The 22,277-nt window shown below is 37.2% G+C and overlaps 1 protein-coding gene across 1 annotated transcript in view; it reads right to left on the bottom strand.

Moving 5' to 3' along the window:
• Positions 1-18,518, bottom strand: part of TfIIA-L (transcription factor IIA L) — a 34,550-nt gene extending 16,032 nt beyond the window's left edge. Inside the window, exons 1-5 of the mRNA XM_083137645.1 lie at positions 18,389-18,518; positions 12,606-12,840; positions 12,163-12,342; positions 10,382-10,507; positions 1,922-2,031 (exon numbers count right to left, since the gene is read on the bottom strand). Of these exons, the coding sequence (XP_082993771.1) occupies positions 1,922-2,031; positions 10,382-10,507; positions 12,163-12,342; positions 12,606-12,840; positions 18,389-18,412 (675 nt within the window). The 5' untranslated portion in view covers positions 18,413-18,518. The remainder of the gene's footprint in view (positions 1-1,921; positions 2,032-10,381; positions 10,508-12,162; positions 12,343-12,605; positions 12,841-18,388) is intronic.
• Positions 18,519-22,277: the final 3,759 nt, after the last annotated feature.

Here is a 22,277-nt window from a genome sequence, read left to right as displayed (position 1 = left end):
AGGAAGTGGAAAAGTTCCACAGGGATGTGTCTATTCAGGCATTAAATGAAAGCTTACAAAGTTTTGGAGAATCGCACATCAAACGGAAAAAAATGAAATCGGCAGGTTATAGCACAAGCAAAATAAAGAAGACTACAGAAGCAGTACAAAACAAAATAATCCAAATACCAGCAGCAGAAGAACAGGTTGCAGAAAACAAAAGTACTGATGGAAAAATATTGGAGCAGTTGAAAGAAAAGTTTGAAAAATGTACAGAAAGAAGTGCTAAAGTGCAAATCTTGACTATACTACCTAATGATTGGAGTATTGGAAGAATTAAGAATGAATTCCCAAGTGCAACAAATCAAATGATACGAACTTCAAAAAAGCTAGTGAGGGAATGTGGAGTAATGTCATCACCAAATCCTAAACCTGGGAGAAGTTTGAATGCAGGAATACCTGCGACACCAGAAGAACTTCTTGTGAAAAGGTTTTCTACGGGCATAAGAAATGAAAAACACCACCCCAGTGTCGCCCAAGACATCTTTGGATGAAGTTCGTGGTTTTGTGACGTGTGTTCATGATCATGCATGGTGGTTGGGATGTGTTGTTGACGTTTGTGAAAGTTCTTACGAGGTTGTTATCAGTTTTCTTCATCCACATGGTCCTTCTCCATCGTATGTATATCCCCAACATCCAGACATCAGAAGAATTCGCATCCAGGATGTTCTGACTAGGGTAGATCCAAGAACTGAAACTGGACGGAAATATAAGATCGCAGCTTCAGACACAAAGACCTCAGAAGAGAAGATGAGGAATAGGAAACGCCACTAGTCTGCACTATACGTAATGTTATTTGTTATTATTATTGTGAACTTTTCTAAAATATAAACATGTGCATCGTTCCCAGTGTTTGTATGTCAGTCAATGCACAGTAACATTTTTTCGTTAAATTTATAAATTTCAGCAGCATCTGTTCCCAATACCATCCCAAGATGATATTTCTGTCACTTATAGACAACATCTTAATGCACCATATGTATTAGTTTCAAATTCAAGGTAAAAGATCATATGATATGACCTTGACATAAAAATTTGATTGAAGGTAAAGAAGTTTATTTATTATTAAAAGAACAATCCTTTAGCTTTAAAATGAGTCCAACATGAAGATTCTAAATTACCTGCAAACAACAGTTACGATGTTTTTTCTTCGGCCCCGTGTGTCAAATTTTTCACTTTTCCCTAAGTTGGCAACCCTGCTATACAAAAAGTATGCATCGCCGTTGGCTGTTATTGTGCACATATTATTGTTTCCTCAAATACTACTAACTCGCACATTTTCATGCAATTCAGAAATGGTGAGGTCGGAGGCTGTGTGCTTTGGCACGGAATGGCCCTACCACAAGGCCAGTTAAGATCAAAACTGATGCTGTACTTTAGACTTGCTTTCATTATTAATGCATGTAACAATTAATGCGTCAGACTTCAACCTGGATGGGGAATGGCCATATAATTTAATATTTTTACAAAACTTCATGCATACAAAAATGTAATTCATAAGAAACAAATGAAGAAATATTAACCACAACTCAATACAACTTTAGATTTCCAAATATTTAATTTTATCAAATCCCAGTACAGGTATATGACAATGTAAATTCAGCAAACTGCCAAAAATTGCAAAAATTCTTGACCAGAAGAATAATTTCTTGACTGGTAGACACTCTGTACTAGCAATTCTCACATCCTTGCAATTACACAAAACCTCCGATTTTCCTCGTCCTTTTCAGGTTTTTGATTGTATTTTGAAATATTGGGAATCCTGAATAATTGAAGTATATAATTTGTTTTTTAGAAAAATTTGAACAAGAAAGAAGGAAGTAACGATGCCTTAATATAAAATATGTAACGTAAGACATTAGATAGAGAAGAATGCCCCTACCTGTCCCTGAATAACATTTGTTCCTTGCTGGAAGGCTTGCCGCCCTATTGTGTTCACTATAGTGGTTGGGGTTGCACCTGCGGTCGTTTGGGTCTGTACTTGCAAGGCTCCTACAAACAGAGAGAACATAATGAGATCAACAAGGGACAAAAATATCAGTGTATATTTTAAAGTACATTCTAGATTGTATCTAAGAATATATCTGTCACAATATGACTCCTTGTACTATATACAGGAAAATACATTAGAGCAGGGGATCCCAAACTTTTTCGTTTCACGGCACCCTTAGTGTTTCAAGATGTTCCCACGGTACCAAATCCGAATGTAGGCCTAACAAAGGTCCGCTATTTTCCGGCGGTAAACAACGTCGACGGACCTTGGGCTTATCTAAGACTTGCAACGATTAGTGTGATTAGGTTGCTTGCCTTAAGGCGAGGAGATACAATTACGCACCAATTGTGCATTTATTTCAGTATCGCCCGAATGGGCACTGCTACTAAAACAAACCCTGGGTGTATCCAAGAGTATGAATTTCTCTCCATGTTGCAAGTGCAAACATTTTGTTATGTTGATTATTAAGCTAGACACGATGTTTGAAAAATATGATGAATAATAATTTTCGGAATCCCATGTATTCCTTATGGGGAATCAACTTCAACATCAAGTTACGGCTAATCAAATGGAAGTTTCGACTTTTCCGCTGGTGAAATTCATCTTCTACTGCCCTCTTCCCGTTGACATCTCTTTCTATTCCATCAGAAGTTTTATATTCACAAGAGAATGAATCAAATCATACTCCCATATGATCAATGCTTTTTCCCTTGCCTCCTGGCAGTGTTGCCAAACTTGATGGGCATAAAAGAACTAAATTTCACCTTAAATGGAGTTAAAACTGACTCTCATGGAGCTAGATTTAGGATGGCTGGATAAAGTGCCTTCTAGGGTAATGTTAGTTGTCAAAGGTTGTCAACTGCTATTATCGTTAACTCTAAATTGATGGTTTTTCTTGTATGTACGCATTGCTTGCATGATAGAATTATTTTCCTGTAGTTTACGGTTATTACAAGCATAAGAAAACAGTTTTTTCTTTGTGACGTTTCAGGAGAACACACGCTCCTTTCATCAGACATTTATTTTCATTTTGACTAAAGATACAGTTATAACAATGGTTAGTAATTTTTAAACAAAAAGAATCTGTTATATAATGGATGTTGTCAATGTTACATTGTTGTAATATAGCAACTTAACTGTGAAAAAAGCAGTCTATTTTATTTTTATTTTAGAATTTTTTTTTTTTTTTTTTTTTTTTTTTTTAAATTATGAATCCCAAATATCATCAGGTAATTCAAATTCATCATTGTTTTCACAAAGTCTCTTGATGTTTTCTGTTACATTAAATTTTAAAGATGGTGGCTTACTCCATTTGTGAAAAAGAAAACTCCACACTGGATCTATGTTACCATTTTCATTATTTAATTTATTCCAGTGTTCTTCTGCAATGAACGAGGCTTCCCAGACATTCAACTCTGTGTTTCCCGTTAATCTTTTTAAAACCCTTCTCTTTTTAATCAAATGCTTCTCTTCGATGATATGAGTTGACAAACCTGTTCTTGGGTTTAGATTTATAATGTCCAAATCATGTTCATGCCATCTTATTGCCATTTTCCTTGCTGTTTGTCCCACATAATCTTTTGAACATGAACAACTTATATTATATATTCCTGTGGTTTCCACATCTGGTAGCGAGTTTCTCATTTTGAATTCATTAAATGTACATTCCAAACTTCTTGGTGATTTAAAAACAATTTTGAAATTCCACAAAGGATTCTCACATAAAATTGCAAAAATTTTTAAAAGTTTTAATTTCAAAATTGTTTTTAAATCACCAAGAAGTTTGGAATGTACATTTAATGAATTCAAAATGAGAAACTCGCTACCAGATGTGGAAACCACAGGAATATATAATATAAGTTGTTCATGTTCAAAAGATTATGTGGGACAAACAGCAAGGAAAATGGCAATAAGATGGCATGAACATGATTTGGACATTATAAATCTAAACCCAAGAACAGGTTTGTCAACTCATATCATCGAAGAGAAGCATTTGATTAAAAAGAGAAGGGTTTTAAAAAGATTAACGGGAAACACAGAGTTGAATGTCTGGGAAGCCTCGTTCATTGCAGAAGAACACTGGAATAAATTAAATAATGAAAATGGTAACATAGATCCAGTGTGGAGTTTTCTTTTTCACAAATGGAGTAAGCCACCATCTTTAAAATTTAATGTAACAGAAAACATCAAGAGACTTTGTGAAAACAATGATGAATTTGAATTACCTGATGATATTTGGGATTCATAATTTAAAAAAAAAAAAAAAAAAAAAAAAATTCTAAAATAAAAATAAAATAGACTGCTTTTTTCACAGTTAAGTTGCTATATTACAACAATGTAACATTGACAACATCCATTATATAACAGATTCTTTTTGTTTAAAAATTACTAACCATTGTTATAACTGTATCTTTAGTCAAAATGAAAATAAATGTCTGATGAAAGGAGCGTGTGTTCTCCTGAAACGTCACAAAGAAAAAACTGTTTTCTTATGCTTGTAATAACCGTAAACTACAGGAAAATAATTCTAAATTGATGACAATTTATTCTTTGATAACAATATTATGTCAATTTCATGTCTAGCATTGCACTATAAAGTAGCTGGGGAGACAAGAGAGAGTGGGACGACTAAGCCAATATAACAATATCACGTCACGTGATAAATGTATAATTATGACGAAAGGTGGTCTATGTGGGTCGGAACCAGAGATGGCATCATGGTGGGGCACGGGGGGGTGGGCATCCCAGTTCACAGTCGAATGAGTGCATGAAAGACTGATTGGTTGATTTAGTTTATTTTACTTCGCGTTTTGTGCCTCTTGGCTAATTTGCGAAGATGGGGATGAGTGATGAAATTGATGAATGGACATTCGCAAACAACCAAGCCCGAGCAGGATTCGAACCTGGGACCCTTGGCGTCGCAGCGTGATGTGCTAACCACTCAGCCACAGGGTCCGGCTAGAGTGCACGAAAGAGCCAGATCTGGCTCCAAGAGAGCTAAGTTGGCACACTGCCATGGACGGAGGGGCTTGGGAAGACTCCTGTGGAAATTGTATCGCATGCCCTTAAGTTAAAAAATAAACACATATTTCAAATTCAGAAACATTATATACAGGGTCATCGAGAATGATTGTCGGGATTTTAAACTGTTATTATAAAATAAATATTTAATGGATATACGCGTGTGGCATCTTAAAATGTTCAGAAAAGTTTAAAGTTTCGTATGACCTTGTATGACCGTGAGGCTTAAAATGGTGTATGCGCGGGAGCGGGAATGGGGCCGCGCTGCTACTCTGTTCACTCCGCTTTAGTTTGAGTTGGCGCATGACAGGATGTGGACCGTTCCAACAGAAGGCTGAGTTTGTGTTGTGGTATGCCGAACTGAAATCGGTTGTTGCAGTGCAACGTTAGTGGCGACGTTTGCATCCACGAGAAAACCCTCCCAATGAAAAATTTTGAATCGGTGGCTGAAACAGTTCAGAGAAACTGGTAGTGTTGAGAAAGGAATATCTTCTGGCCGACCAAGAACATCGGAGGAAAATGTGGAACACATAAGGCAATTCTGCATTAGAAGCCCAGAAATCAATTGCTTGTAGAAGTTTAGCATTAGGGATTCCAAAAACTACCATTCAAAATAAAGGTAAAGGTAAAGTGTTCCCCTGTGCATAGCACCACGCCATGAAGGCGTATAGGGGGTGTGAGGGTAACGCCCCACACTTTCTTGATCCGGTCGTGAGTGGGGGTGATGTGATCAGCATCACGCCCCTGACCGCCTTTACCCCCCAGGTACCCATGTTATTCGACGCTGGGTAGGCGCCGGGGCCGCTTCCACCGTTAGAAAAGTTCCCGGATTTGAACCGGCCGGGTATCGAACCCGGGACCTTGAGCATGGTAGTCAGACGCGTTACCGACTGAGCCACCGCGGCCACCATTCAAAATATTCTGCACAAACGCTTAAGGCTCCGAGCTTACAAAATTCAGCTGCTGCATGAAATTAAACCGAACAACAGACAAAAATGTGTGGAATTTGCTGCATTTATGCTCAATAGCATCGATGCAACTTTCCTACAGCACGTTTATTTTAGTGACGAAGCAACATTTCATGTGAATGGGTGCGTTAATTGATATAACAGTCGCATTTCGGGTTCACAGTCACCGAGGGAGATTCATGAGTACGTTCGCGGGTGACCTAAGGTGAACGTCTGGTGCAGACTGTAAAACGATCGCATTGTTGGTCCCTTCTTCTTCACTGAAAATGCCATTACTGGACATTTGTACCTTGACATGCTTCAACAGTACGAGTTTCCACAACTTGACGACAGGGAACAACAAACGGGGAGGAGAGTTATTTTCATGCTGGACGGAGCTCCTCCTCATTTCAGTCACATTGTTCGTGATGTCTGAAATGAGAGGTTCCCAAATGCCTGGATTGGAAGGGGTGGACCAATACCCTGGCCACCTCGAAGCCCAGACCTAACACCACTAGACTTTTCTGTGAGGATACGTTAAAAACATTGTGTATGCTGAGAAGATAAGGAACATCCAGCATCTTAAAGATAGGGTCGCTGCAGCAATCAATAACGACTGTAACTCTGGACATGATTCAGAAGACATGGCAGGAGATTGAATACCGTCTAGACATCACCAGAGCTGCAAATGGTGCCCACATCGAAGAGTACTCAGGTAAGTCTAAAACCTTAAACTTTTCTGAGCATTTTAAGATGTCACATGTGTATATCCATTAAACACTTATTTTATAACAACAGTTTAAAATCCAGGCAATCGTTCTCGATGACCCTGTATGTTAAAAGTACTAAATAAGCACATATTTGGAACAATCATATCATATCATAGCAATGAAAATATTGGAACATTTTGCGGTGCCCCTGTAAGCTAGTCACGGCACCTCAGGGCACCGTGGTACACACCCTGGGAACCACTGCATTAGAGCACAAGAAGTTCAATACCATTGTGACAGCAAATTACACTGACATTCTAATTCCCACGGCACATGAATTATAAGCTGGCTTTTCATTCAATATAGAATTTAAACCTCAGCTGGGTATTCATTATACAAGCTCCATTACAAGAATTAAAACACAATTTAGGCTTCTTGTAGCATTATTTTTTTCAAATAAGCTGTTACAAAAATTCAAGACATTACATTAAATTAGAGGCATGCATATTTTGTTTTGGATGGAAACACAAAATGTGAAATAACGCACTGTAATGTTCATTTTTCATGTTTTGATTTTGGTTGGTTCGTTGATTTGGTGTTCTAAGTCCACTTTATGCACAGTAAGGCTAATCGGAAATGGACCTACAGTTTAAAGTGGGATCCGAACCACTATGTGCCTCCACCGATATTTTGAATTGTGTGAGATGTGTTTTCCTAATATGTTTTAAGATGTGAAACTAACTCTTAAACACAAAATGTAGAGCTTATTTACCGACGTGGCACTTTCTGAAGTCTGAATTATCCTATGAGTTATGCAAATCACAGAAAATTTATTAATTACGGTGGAAATATTTGAGATGGAAATATTGTATCTTTTACACATGAATAAACTATGCTCTGGCAACTACATAAATGTGCTATTTGAAGGCAAAAGTTTATTTTGTGTAATATTTGTAGTTTTTAAAACAAATTTGGAGTTACATTCACCATTTTAACACCAAAACCACTTTTGATTCCAAAATATGGCCAATGTTTGATCTTTTGTCATAAATATGTGAAGGCAAAGGTATCTACATTAAATGTATTTTCTTATTTAACACAAACAAATCAAAATCAACAACTTTAAAATTGTTTACATTTATACTAAACTCAACTAAAGTATGTGGTGCAACTACCCTCTAAGTGCCAAAGGTCTGAAAAGCAATTTTTCATTCGGTGATGCGGAGCCTGTTCCCTCTGCTTTTCAAGTAGCTCACCCAATTGTCTTCATCATGCTGGCTCAACAACTAATGTTTCATGATCCCACCAGGAATCAAACACAGGACTACTCCCGCTACAGTCAAGACCATAACCATTTGGATACATGGGAGCTCTAATTTTATTTCAATACAAACATGTACTAGAAATATACTATGTATTTGAGAAGTAATTATTGTATGTTTTACAATAATGCAATCAAACAATCACTAGAAAAACTTTGCTCTAGTATTATATCTAAAAATGTTCATTTGATGGGTACGTGTAGGAAGATAATCTATTTAAATCAATAATTGCACAAGTAATGTTGTGTTTCCACATTGCGAGTTGAATTGATTTTTCCAACTGCTGAAACACAAAATATTACTGGTGCAATATTAAAGCAATGTTTATCGGACCCACCATCAACTCTCTATTATTTTTCCATGTAGTTATTGGACTGAGATCGATTTTGCCCTTTATGAAAGCTTTGTATTGGCCTGTTGCAGGTGGCGTGGTTCTCCCCACCTGCCTCCCACTCACGTCTTTGTTGGTGCTAGTCGAAATGATTCTCTTTCGTCTTGTCCCTTTGGTGTCAACATAGTGGTTCCTTCGGTAAGAACAGCCATATCAATCAGTTCATTCTGGCACTGATGTCTACTGTAGGAGGGCATTCATTTTCGTTCCTGCATGCTGTTGGGCTTCTTCGCATGATTTAAGTTTCACCCTCTTACCCACCAATGATGATAGGATGAGAACCTGCCCACACGGTGCCAGAATCCCAAGGCATGGCTAATGAACGAACTAACACACCTGCATCAAAGGAACCAGAGATAAAAACTCACGTCAACTAGCATCACCAAACAGACGAGCGGGAGAAACAAAAGAATCACATCGACTGCAACAAGCCAGTACATGGCTGGCAAAGCTGCCAGAAACATGACGAAATCAATCATGGTCGAAAACTACACAGAAAATGAGTAGATACTTCAATTTATTTGTTTCTTTGATTTGATTTGAATTTAAAATCTTGGGTGCATCAGCACTTAGGCTACTTTGCACCCGTCACTTTATACGGGGTCCATCCTCTTATCATAACTAAAATAAAATAACTGTAATGTCGTGTCGTAACTAAAATATTAAAATATTCTGACCGGTTAAAAGCTGAGGCAGTTAACTCTTTCGCTGCGGTCGTCGCATTCATGCACAGCACGCCAGCTGCCTTGCTCCGCGGAAGTCGCATTATTGCGAGTTCATACTTCCACTCGCTGCGGGTGTCGCATTTCCAAAGTACGTCGCTTTTAGTAGCCTTCTGACATCTGTTGATAGTATTTGGAACTATTTGAACTTGTAGTTTTGTTTTTATTCATATGATGTCGCTAATTACGCCTCCGTTTAGAATTCTTTGACATACAAGCGAGCGTTGAGTGCTCTGACATGTCAGTTTCAAATGCATGTTCGAATGTAAACAACATGGCTTCGTCAAGTCGTCAACACTTCTGATAATGATGTTACTTAACTGTTATTTGCCGACTCAGAATCAGAAGGTGAATTAAGTTGTGACGATAATAGCGACAGTTTTTATGAGACTTCAAGTGGTGACAGTGATTGTGTAGTGTCCGATGAAGAATTTGTACCGCCGTCCGTAACATCATGGAGCAGAGTGCAACACAGCATTCATCTAGGTGCGGGAATTTCAAAATTTTTCAAAATATCATACCACCAGGGACTACAGAATGGTTTTCAAGTACAAGGAATGACTTTTGTAAGTTCTCTCTCATATATAATGCAATGTAATTGTGAAAACTATTTGTTTATAAAAAAAAAATATTTTCAAATTTAATTACGCAGCCAAGGGTTATTGTGTGCCAGAGAATTCCGCAGCGAAAGAGTTAAGAGGCACTCAGCACACACAACAACAAAACACAGGACAACACACAGAATTATACTGGCCATAAGGCCAGTCGCCAGAGCCTCATTCGTCTGCAAAATGCAGTCCAGGGTGTACTATGTGGAAGGTCACCCCTTGCACCCCATTTGTTTCTTTGAATTGTCATTTTAAGTCCACCTTATGCACAGAAAGGGCTGGAACTACAGTTTTAAAGTAGGATGCGATCTACTATGTGATGTGCCTCCGCTAAGTATCAAACCAGGGACCCTTGATTACAAGGCGATGTGTTACAACTATGCCATCGGGAAGGCACCTGCAGAGTTGATTTTAATAGGTTTGCTCTGGAAGGAATTAGAAACAGATGCAGATTATCAGAAACTGGCATACCATTGTGTTTTTCCAAAACAGAAGAAATATTTTAAAATTTATATGCCACAACAAATCAAAGGTTCATTGGTGCTTAAGGTTTGATTTCAAACAGGATATTGTCATGCATCACTTTAGTGTTAAAACCAGCCTGAGAACATACTAAACAAACAAGTACCTGCTGCCTGATGTGCCTGAAGACTTGCAGTTATATGCTGCTGCAGTAAGTTGCACGCCATCTGCTGAGGCAAGGCCAAAGTGGCTGCGATGATTGGTCCCGTCAACACCGTTTGCAGCTGGTTTCCTGAAATAACGAATGAAAATAGAGTGCAAGTTTAAAAGTTGTTAAGGCACACGCAGTAATTGCTAGCATGCACAATTCTAAACTCCTTGGAATGTGTGATCCATGCCTTGAAAATGCATGGTAGAAACAGAACTACTTGTGGGTACTTTCTAACCCTTTCTTGATGAGCGATTACTAGTCTATCAATTTCTGTTGAATAAGGACATTGTTCATTATAAAATTCCACTGTAAACGAATGATGGGCTATAATCGCACCAAGTTTCTTATGCACGTGTGTTGTAACCACCTCGTTCAATCTCCAACTGCTAGATGTTGCATTTTCTGCATTGCTGAATTTTACTTGTACTCCTGTTGAATTATGTTGCACTTTTGTTTATACTCTTGAAATTTGTATGCACACTGTAGAATTTTTTTACGAGTGTTCTGCTTTAGATTTCACAGTTAGTGACAAATTCAATCCTAATAGGAAGTTCTTAATTTATTTTCATTAATTAGTTCTATATTATGTATTCAAAATAAGTTTTCAGTAACTTTTATGTAACGTTATTCTCTTTTTACCTTGAAACAATTGTTGCAGAAAAATATTCATAAATGTGAGAAAATTTATGTAAAATGTAACATATATATTTGCGGAAAGAGAACATGTATATTTCAGAAAAAAAATGTTATATAACAACGCACTTAACAATATATTTTCTATGATTTTGTGGGGGGGGGGAATTCCTGAGTAAACCCATGTATTTTCAGACTCATCCGGAAAGGGATAAAAATATTTTTCTTATCGTGAAACAGTGTTATGCATGTTAAAACAGTCTTAGATAAGAGGAGGTTTTGCTCGTATACTTTCAAGGATGTAAAATGGCCGTGAAAACAAAACTTCATTCAAGTCCAGGATGGTCACTCTAGGAAAATGATAAAATTCAAGTATAACTCTAGGTTTTCAACGAGAACTTTTAAAAAATTCAAGGGAACAAACAGATATTTTCTCTATTTCAACCTTACATATAACTGCCTCTCACTACCCACACACATACGAAAACAAATTTATTAACAATATAAAGGGTCTGTGTGATTCCAATGTATCCAAAAATTCTAATTCAATTCAATTAAAGGTATAAATACATTTAAAATAATTTAAAATGTGGAGTTTACATTTGCCATTTCACATACGCTGGGTCGAAATACATCTACAAACACAAGTCACAAATGTTACAGTATATACTAGACTATGAAAAATTGTTCATTTTATGAGAATTTCAAACTCAAATTTACCTAATCATCTTCAAGATATCTTCATCTTGTAATAATCTCCCATCTGTCAGATATCGTTCTGCAAAGGACACTCACAAGTTAAATGGATTGAGAGAATTCTGTTTTATTTTCCATGAAGCTTTCTTTACCTTCCTCGAAAAACTTGCATCAGGGCATTTACAAATATGTATAAATTCAATGGGATTTGGATTAATAAAAGTTGCAATTTTTTATGTCCACGGAGAAAAATTAACGCAAAATTCCCAGACCCAATAACTCATGCATAATTCCTGGAATTCCCAGTGAGTAGACACCCTGAAGTCATTCATTCACATATCCTGGATTTATCACAAGAATTCTGGTCCTGCACCAATGCAAAGTTTACGGTTAGCGACACGACTCACCTTGAAGAGCAGAAGCCGGGACCTGGATAGTGAAGACTCGCGGCCCGGCGTCCGTGGACCCTTGTGGAGGAGGCAGCGTTATCTGCACAGGTACCGGTCTGTTCGCATCTAGCGCTTGCGTCTGCTGAATTGTCTGTTGGGGTAGGTGGTTGCTCTGTTGGTGCTGGTTCACTCCTTGAACTGAAAATAAGTACTGCTATGATTACTCTGACACTACACATCCGAGAGTCAAGTTCAATTAATTTGGTACTTGGTGGACTTCGGTACTAATAATCAATAAAAGCAATTACATTTTACAATAGAGTGGAATATTTTTAATTTGAACAGACGTTTATTGCCCTTAAATTCATACTGAAACCATAATTAAATAATATAATTACATAATTAAATGAACACCAGACTCATTTGACTCTACCTATAATGCCCTGCTGCCTAAAACGTACCAATTTGCTGCGGTGCTATCTGACGAGGAACAACCGTCTGTTGTTGCGTTTGGCCCATCTGCGGAGGCTGAGGTTCGGGAGGTTCTGGATTCAACTCAATCGCTCTCGTGGTAGCCAACTTCGACTCCCACATCTGCTTCAACTCCTGAAGGACTTGCTCATCCACGCCCTCGTCGAGGAATGAATCTCGAACCCCAGAGATCACATCTTCTATCACACTGTCGTAAAGCTTGCGCTGGGGAAATAACAGAATGAAATTAGTCAACAGTTTGACACACATAAATTATAAACATATCAGGATTAGGCAATACAGGGTACTTGAAAGTTCTCACCTGATACCTGGACTTTCAAACAGTTCTAAAAATATTTATAATATATATATATATATATATATATATATATATATATATATATTTAGAGTTTCCTTATGAAAATTTCTATTACTTTTTTTTTAAATAAAAAGATAAGTACAGTATATGTTTTGGTACATTTCCTGTATCATTAGATCACAATAGTAATTGTGACGTTATAAATTTTTGTACAGTTGCTAGTTCAGATTTCAAAATCTGCAATGATATGGTAGTCGGCTAAGTATTAAAATGTATTTCATAGTTATTTACACTATTAGCGGCAGAGCCATGTAATATACAGGGTGGCACAAGAGTCAGTTGACCCGTGAAACTAATGACAGAATGAGAAAATAATGATCGAAAGAATTCACTGATAGTGATATTTTGTGATCACTGATAGGTTGGGACTGCCTTGCAGTTTCACTTTGTGAGGAATGGTTTAGGAGATGGTGTACTCCTCACACCTAATAAATGTAGCGTGTTTGTGATCGTTTGGGTGAACTGAATTTTGCCCCACCCTCTACTATAAAATTAAAAATTATAGATACTAGACTTTGGACTCTAATTAAAAATTAACCAGTAGACTAACATAAAAAGGTGTTACAACAAAATTTAGCTAATTCAATTCTGCGTTAAGCTATCGTAAACAATTTATCTTTCGAGTAGGCTATGTCTTCAATTTTTAATTAACATGAGAACATAAAAGTACATATGTTGTTGTTCTTTCCAAAAGACTCTTTGAAAATATAAAAATAGTAAAAACTTATGGGGCGATCCTGCTGGAATTGAACTACAGTACAGGTAGAAAGGTTTTAAATACAATTCTACTTCAATTCAATTCTGCGAGATAGGTAGGTTAGTGTTTGTATGATAAATTTCAACCCTCTTTCATCTGGCCATTGACTGAATAACATATATACATTAAAACCTCGTTAATCTGAATCCCGATTAGCTGGACTTCGCTTAATACAGATGCCCCCCCCAAAAAAAAAAGCAGAATGCAAGGTTTTAAGTCCGTTGGCCACATCATCAAAATGACTTATGTGCGTACTGCACTGTGGTATTGCATTACATTTTACTGTAGTGTACAGTGTATTTAGGCCTATGCCCTTTAAAAACACTATAATAAACATGTTTTGTTGCTATAAACTGAGTTTTAATGCACTTTCTACTGTTCTTTTAAGTTATTTCAGTTAATCCAGTCAACTTATCTCCCATATTAGTACTGATTAATGAGGTTTTACTGTAGTTGAGATATTGGGCACATCTGGTACTGCCCTCTGACAATGAATAAAAATGTATTCAGCATTTATCAGTTTGATAAATACCCACAGAGACAACTGACACACACATCGAAATTTGTTGCGACTCCACAGCTGTCTTGTTCATGTAGAGCATGATTTTCTTGTTTACAGTTTCAAAAAATATTCACATTGACAAAATCAATACCAGTGTAAGATTCATGTCTCTATCACTTTTTTGTACAAAAGCTACATACATTCAAAGTCTCAGTTGCGTGACTTTTTGGACACACTGTACTTGCATTATTGTATACTAACAAAATTAAGTAAAGTAGTACATGTTCTGCATTTCAATATAATGTATTTCCACTCTTACTGTATTACTGTATGTATTTTACTTACTCTTTTACATGTACAGATCTGGGTAGTACTTCAATTCCATTAATTGTACAGGTCCTGTATATGAATCTCCCCCTCCCCCAAGAATAGTAAAACAGTTGAACCTCAGTAATGCATATGTCAGGTGAAGAGAAAATAATACATTTAACTGAGAATTACCTCCTATACGCCTTCATGGCGTGGTGCTAAGCACAGGGGAACACTTTACCTTTTTTTATTACTTACAAATCAGATTTAGATACCTTATCATACCATTATTAAAATACAGTAATTGTATCTATTTTGAGGAAGAAGATACAGTTAAACATAGGTTATTTTTGTCAAAGTGTTTATGTGCTGTGGATTAGCATCTACTTCCTGCATACATTTTACCTTCTGGTCAAGCACGTAACTTTCCTCTTTCTCTTCTCTAAGGCTGACCAGTAGCAGCTGAAAACATTAACTGATGGAACCGCTGTTCTGTTTTTAGAAGTATTCTGGAACACACATAACGTCAGCTGTCAGCATCGTTTCAACATGTGTAGTTTCATATCGCGATTGAGTACAAAAGAAAACATGTCTTGTGTTCTGAGCAACTGTGGGAAATCTTTCACCTCTGATTTCATGCTGCCTCTCCTTGCCGTTTCTGTGACACCGCCGTGCCGCGCTAGTCTTTCTCACAACTCGAGACCGACCGACGCCATCATGCCCACCTATCCTTTTCGTATTTGAAACTTGCCTTGCATTTTTGTAACAAGAAATCTTTACTTCTGCGACATTTGTTGTAATTTGGTTACATACAAATCAACAATATTTTATGAAAATCACTACGTTTAACACCGAATTATGTATAAATGGATTACGTACAAAAAAGATTTAGTTAACAAGTTTTTAAATTATATTTTGCCAGAACCTACAGAACTGAGTTACGTATAAAGCAGTCTCAACTGTAGCTTGTATTTTTTTAAGGCAGCCAAGTTTTCATTCAGAATTGTGTGCGTTTGAATGTTTGTGCAATATGCCAATTTTCATTGTGGATACAATTATTATTTTTCTAAAACAAACGTAGCCATTTTACACTGAAATCACCAACAATGAAACGAACAAAAATAAAAATAACACAAAGGATTAACATAAATACGTCAAAATAGAACAATTAAATATTATTTAGCAACATATTTTCTGATGCTAGACCGAAAAGCATTCTCTGTGGAAAATACATCAGCACTTGATGGGAGGTCGTTATATTGAGTGGGAAGTCTGTGTAAGAGCGATTTTTTTTCATTTCCAGTCTAGGCTTTTCTGTGCAAAATAGATTTGTATTACATGTTGTGCGTATGGGCATTCAAAAGTGGAATTCCTGGAGGAGGATGTTCCAATGGATTTTGCCATTGACATTAATGAATTCATTGAAGAACTGATTTGTATTTTTCTAATTTTGTCACTTTTCTGCCCTTTTATGCTAAATGCAATAATAATGATAAATGGTAAATCATAAAGCACACAAAGGAATGAATATTCATGCCTTGGCAAGCAGTCGCACCCAGAACCTTTGCTATAGCATCAAAACAGAAAAACAAAATGTATTTTGGGATGGGAACGAAATTATTACTATGGGCCTCCCAGATGGCATACTGATATTGTCACCTTGTAATGAAGGGGTCGTGCATTTGATACCCAGTAAAAGCATACAGTGGATTAGATACCACTTTAAATTGTAGGTCCAGTCCCAATTGGCCCTATCTGTGCATAAATTGGTCTCAAAACAAAAACTCAAACCAGACTTTACTCCATACTCCACAAAATATAATCAACAAAAGAATTGTATGATGTAGAACAGTTGCAAAGCAGAACTAAGGCTCAGCCAGACCTATGGCCAAGGCAACTCCTCACAAACTTTCCTCGGTACTAATTTACTATACGTCGGGCAGATTTCTTTTTTTACACAAGAAACTGCTTACGGTAATAACTTCCTGTAGCATTGTCTACATCTGGAAGGTGTTGTGTGTGATGTGGGAATGTTTCATAGTGGAAATTCATGTTCCTTGTTGAAAATTAATTTTCCGACGGACAATAGCCTTTGGCCCGTACACCTTCGTACATCATCACGCGTCGTGATTGTGGTTTGTTCATGTTCATTGGGTATCCAGTGTTTCAAACTGTCTGTGTTTGCAACAAAAGTTACAAACATGACGTGTCGTGGATGCGTGGTGAAATTCGTACCGGGTGTGGAAGATCCAGTGGATTTTTTTTTTAACTTAATTGAACACGGGATCGTGAAGAACGGAATGTTGAAAAAGGGGCAGTGAATGTAAGCTACTCCTTAGAAGGAATGGGCTGTGGGTATATGCCTAATATAACATGTCGTGGATGCATGGTGAAATTCAGGTAAGTTTTCCGTATGCTGGAAACTGATTTCTTCAAATTTAAAAGTTTGGGGCTCATTTGGGAGCAGTTGACTCCGGCCAATTTCTAACATACCTTTAACAGGGACTCTATAGAGAAAGCCGGGTAGCCGGAGCGGAGGCGGGGCCACGGTAGGTCAATTACCCCAGGAGCGGAGCCCGGAATCTGTGGGAAATTTGCACTCAAAAATTTCAAACGAAAATAATTTTTTAGTTTAAATTTCCCACTGATTCCGGGACCGATAGCCCCAAAAACCATTCACTGATAGCGCCACAAAACATTACAATTTTCTTCGCAAAACAATGCAAAAAAGTTTTTAAAAAAATTAGATCAGATTAGCTTTGTTCGCGGGTATTTCTTTCGAAAAAGTTATAGGTGTCCGGGGACTATCAAATTCTTACCACTTTTCCCCTAGATCTTGTCATAAGCACGGCCAAATTTTAATTTAGGTTTTGGAAGGCAGGGATATCATATTTCTTTAGAATAATAGTACACATAACACTATTTCAAGATACTGTGAGTGACCATGTGCTTTGGAGGAATCTTGTATGATTGGCTTACAAATAATTTTCATTTGAAACAAAGTCAGTACATTAATTTGTTGTTATTTGCATCGATTTAAGTTTAATTCAGTAGAATAACAATAAAATTATAATAAAATTAGAAATTATTTTTTGAATGATTTGAAATCCGAAACTTAAAACTGGGGGTTATTCAAATCAATCTCCTAAAAAATGACGAATGATGAAATTTTCAATATTTAAATAAAATATTACTGGTGAAAATTCAGTTTTGATGCCACAACTTATGATCTTCAATTTTTGTTCCACAGTAAATAATGTCCCCTAATTGTATCCCAAATCGTGCATTATGTCCGTGCATTGGCGAGGCAACCACATGACATATCTGCGGGTGGAATATTTCGCTTGCGAAGGACATTTGTGCAGTTTTGTTCTCTCTCTCCTCTTTTCCACATGCCAGTGAAAAATATATTTTCTTCCTAATAACGATTGCAGCTTTTGTGCCAGTCAGGGTGCAGGAGTACAGTACAGACAAACAACCGGCACTTCATTCTAGCATCGCACGATTTCGCAACATCTCTACGTATCACCCGTCCATGGATTTCCTGAAAATACTTTTCAAACTGATACAACCTGAATATTTTGGTACTTAAGGAATTATTTCTGACTCAGGTATACATCTACAAGTGATCATTACATGGAACGGACATGCGTTTCGCCTCTGCTCTCTGCAGATGAAAACGGTACAGATCGAAGGCTTTCTAGGTTATCTTCGCATGAAACAAAGTTTTCATGGCAGCAGATGTTTTTCGATGACACATCGATTTTCTCATAATTCTGCGTACAAATTTCATTAAAAGGAATACAGAAATTTTCCTGCTACTTACCACACTGGTCTGGCTTAGAGCCATTTGCGTAAGTTTTCAAATTCTTTATCGCTTGAAACTATTGCATTACGACCATGGACCGGGGCTTCAAAGAAGCCAACTCCGCCGTACACCGCGTCTCTTTTATACTCTCTTCACCCTGCCATTCCACTTTACAGGGAGCTGAAAAACGTCCACGTTCAGAGAAAATAGTCCCTTAAATTACATTGCATATCTCGTCTACAAGCGATAATAATCACGAGTGAATAAGTAATAAACAACTTCACGTGCAACTGTAAGACATTAGTACAAAAGTATGAGATATTATTGTTATTTTCAAAAGATTTATTTAAATCGCTGGGAGGGGAAAACGTGAAATCCTCCATAGAGGCAAACACGGAAATAAACGCAGTATGTGTGAGTGAAGTACTGCAAGGGTTGACTTCACTGCAATCTGTACCATACAAAATAAATCTGATTGTGGTAATTTTCCCGGTTGGAATTGCTGGAAATTATTTATTTTTTCGTATGTACTGTGGACCTGTCTGTTTCGACAGAACATAATGCTCATTGCGTGGCCCCGTGTGTTTCTGCACGTTGTCTTTCTATAGGAAGGTCGCGTTTCAAGCATTGGTTATTTTATGTATGGTTTCAATGCAACAGTGGCGGATCCAGGATTGGCAGTTGGGAGGGGCGATTTTCGCCAGGTAGATTACAATACCTTACCAAGCAAGGATACTTTCCTGACACATTTTCAATTCTTATGTAAACAAAGCTGCTTGAAAGAGAAGCTGAGTTGTCACCAGAGGTCACGGTAGCGTTCGAAACAAGGGTTTGTGAATTCCAATTCTACACGTTTTTGTTTTTGTTTTTTTCATAATTAACGTAATTATTTCCAACTTCGCGACACACACATAAAAATATGCATTGTAAATCTGTAAATAAGCTGATGACAAACAAAACTGTCACATTAAATGCACCTGAGGAAATATTGTCACTTTGGCAGACTGCGATATTATTTCGGACTACAGCAGGACCCCGTGACTACCGTGACGGAGTGGTTAGCACATCGCGCTACGACACTAGGGGTCCCGGGTTCGAATCCCGCTCGGGCATGTTTGTTTGTAAATGTCCATTCATTAATTTCATCCCTCATCCCCATTTTCGCAAATTAGCCAAGAGGCACAAAACATGAAGTAAAATAAAAAAATCAATCTTTCTGACTACATTGCAGTGAGACAGAACTACTTCATAACTTAAAATGTAAATATCAAATACACTTCCTCCGTGCTACTAATAATTATAATATATCAAAACATACGTTTAGAGTTAAAGTTATTTTAACAAGAATAAAATATTGGTACTGTACCTGATGATATCGGGGCAGATACAGAAGCTAGAAGATCAATACGAAATCGCAAAAATTCATGGAAATTGCCTTCATTGCAAGGAACTGGACCTTTACGATGGAAACGTACAGTGGCGCAGGAACGTTTTTCATTTGGGGGGTACAAAATTCAGCCTCCCATATATATATATATATATATATATATGTATATATATATATATATATATATATATATAATGTCCAATCAAGTGTAGCAATAATAATAATTAGGATAATTATATTTAATTAAATTAATATATTAATTAATTAAATATGTACATTAATTAATATTGTATTGTTATTATTACATGAATAGGTAAAAGATAGTAAAAGAATAGAAATATAACAGCAAGTATACATTATCTAGCGTACGTGTAGTTAAGATCGCCAAGATTTGCACAAAATCAACTGCCCTGGCAAGGAATTTAATGTCAGATAGAAAAAGAATTGAATATTTATTGAATAACCAAAAAAGGAGTTAGATCCAATTAACGAAAAATAAAGTTCCTGATTAATATTTTATGGATATTATCATTAGTAGTGTGCATAAATCTTTGGAATTCTTCGAAGCCGTATGAGCCAAATTCCTTGCCTTCCAATAAGTTCAGCGGAGAAAACCATCGAGTATACAGGGTGCAGCAGAAATAACTCCCGGATTTCATTCGTGAATAACAAAGCAACGATCGATGTTATGCAAAATTTTATTTCACAGTTGGAAAGAACAAGGATTACCATTTTGTTTCCCATATGTACCGAGACAACTCCACGAACGCCCCTACTTTTTTGAGGAAGACGGCACGCAGTTAATGTAACGTCTGGCCGTTATGTATGGATGTTACGCAACTTCCTGCAGCCGCAATCGAACGAACGTGGCAAATTGGCTGTGTGGTTCCAACAGGATGGTGCCACAGCACGCGTATCGATGAACGTGCTACGTGAAATGTTTTAAGGGCGTCTGATCTCACTTCGAAGTCACCTTCCATGGCCAACTCGTTCCCCCGAGCTCGCACCCTGCGACTTCTTTCTGTGGGAGTAACTGAAGGCTAAAGTTTACCAAGGAAGGCCGAGGACAGACAATGATCTGAAAGATAGTACCAGACAGGAAAGAGCGGCAATACCGACCAGACATGACTAGGAGGGTAATGCAGAACTTCAGGGCGAGACTTCAGAAATGCGTACACTGTGCAGATCGGCATTTGGACGATATCATTTTAAAACAAAGTCAACTATGTCACACAAAATGGTGACTTGTGGCAATTTTGACAAAAAAATAATTGGAACATTTTGTTCTTTGGAAATGTGCAATAAAATGGTAAACCTTGTTCTTTTCAACTGTGCAATAAAGTTTTGCATAACATCTATCGTTGCTTTGTTATTCACAAATGAAATCCGGGAGATATTTCTGCCGCACCCTAACTTTTAATTGTTACGCTGTTCAAGCATGGTATTGGCATTGATGGAAATTGAGTATAACAAATGCTAAACAATTATATTTTGATAAATTACTTTCACTACTTGGTAAGTCTTTCGGGGGGAAGGGGTCCGGCCCCCCTGGACCCCCACAAAAACGTCCTTGATACCTAGGTATAATGTGAAGCCATGAGAAATATTCTCTTTTAGAACAGCACACACGAATGTCCTGTTATTTAATGCAAAATATGCATAAATATTTTTCATTGTTTTTGTTAGAATTGAAGTTTAAAAAAACAGATTTTAAATTCAGATAACAATTCTGAAACATATAAGGCTAAGCTCTGGATTTCATTCTGGGCTTATTTGGATTTCACGGAACGGAAAATCAGGAGTGAGGGGGATCTTGAGCCACCCCAACCAGGAATAATCATCTCCCACCCACTGGATATAGAAACTACATTATATAGAGTTCCACTTCAGTTCCGTTCATTCTAATTTTAAAATTCCCATAGCTACGCATAAAAATATCTTTAAACAATTTATGGCAGATGTGTACCATATCCAATGCCTTTTAGAAGCCATGTATTTGGTATTTTCTCAGACTTCTATAGGGTGTTGTATTAAAAAAGAAAAAAAAATGAGTTCAGGTGGTTCCCAATCAACTCGTAAGAAGTCTAACTTTGAAATATTTGTGAAAAATTTAACAAATCATTTATTTGTAATATAATTAGCTGTACCTAATGACGCTCTTCAAGTACTGAAAGTAATATCATTCGGTACATTTACAAAACCGAAATCCTTCAGCTCTCAGAAGTAGCAAGGAAAGCCGTACGCTCAAAAGTTTATTCTTTCTTTTCAATTTTTGGTGGACAATGTGAAGAGCCGGCCAAGGTTTATTTTCGTATGTAGTGGTATTAAATGCAGATACATGCGTGTGTTTTAGGATGACATGTCAATTTATCGTTTATGTGAAAAGGTAAACTTTAATGTAAGCAGAAGCATGTGCGCGTCACAGTTAAAGATTTTCGCATCTACAAAGAAAATCCAAAACACATTCCCACCTCGCCGGACTCCGTGGCGGAGGGGTTAGCATAGCGCGCTATGACGCCT

The sequence above is a fragment of the Lepisma saccharinum genome, chromosome 16 (genome assembly GCF_977018435.1).
Source record: "Lepisma saccharinum chromosome 16, izLepSacc3.1, whole genome shotgun sequence".
In the NCBI taxonomy this organism is placed as follows: Eukaryota; Metazoa; Arthropoda; class Insecta; order Zygentoma; family Lepismatidae; genus Lepisma; species Lepisma saccharinum.
Note: the sequence above shows the minus strand (reverse complement) of the source record. Positions and strands in the feature narration are given on the sequence as shown.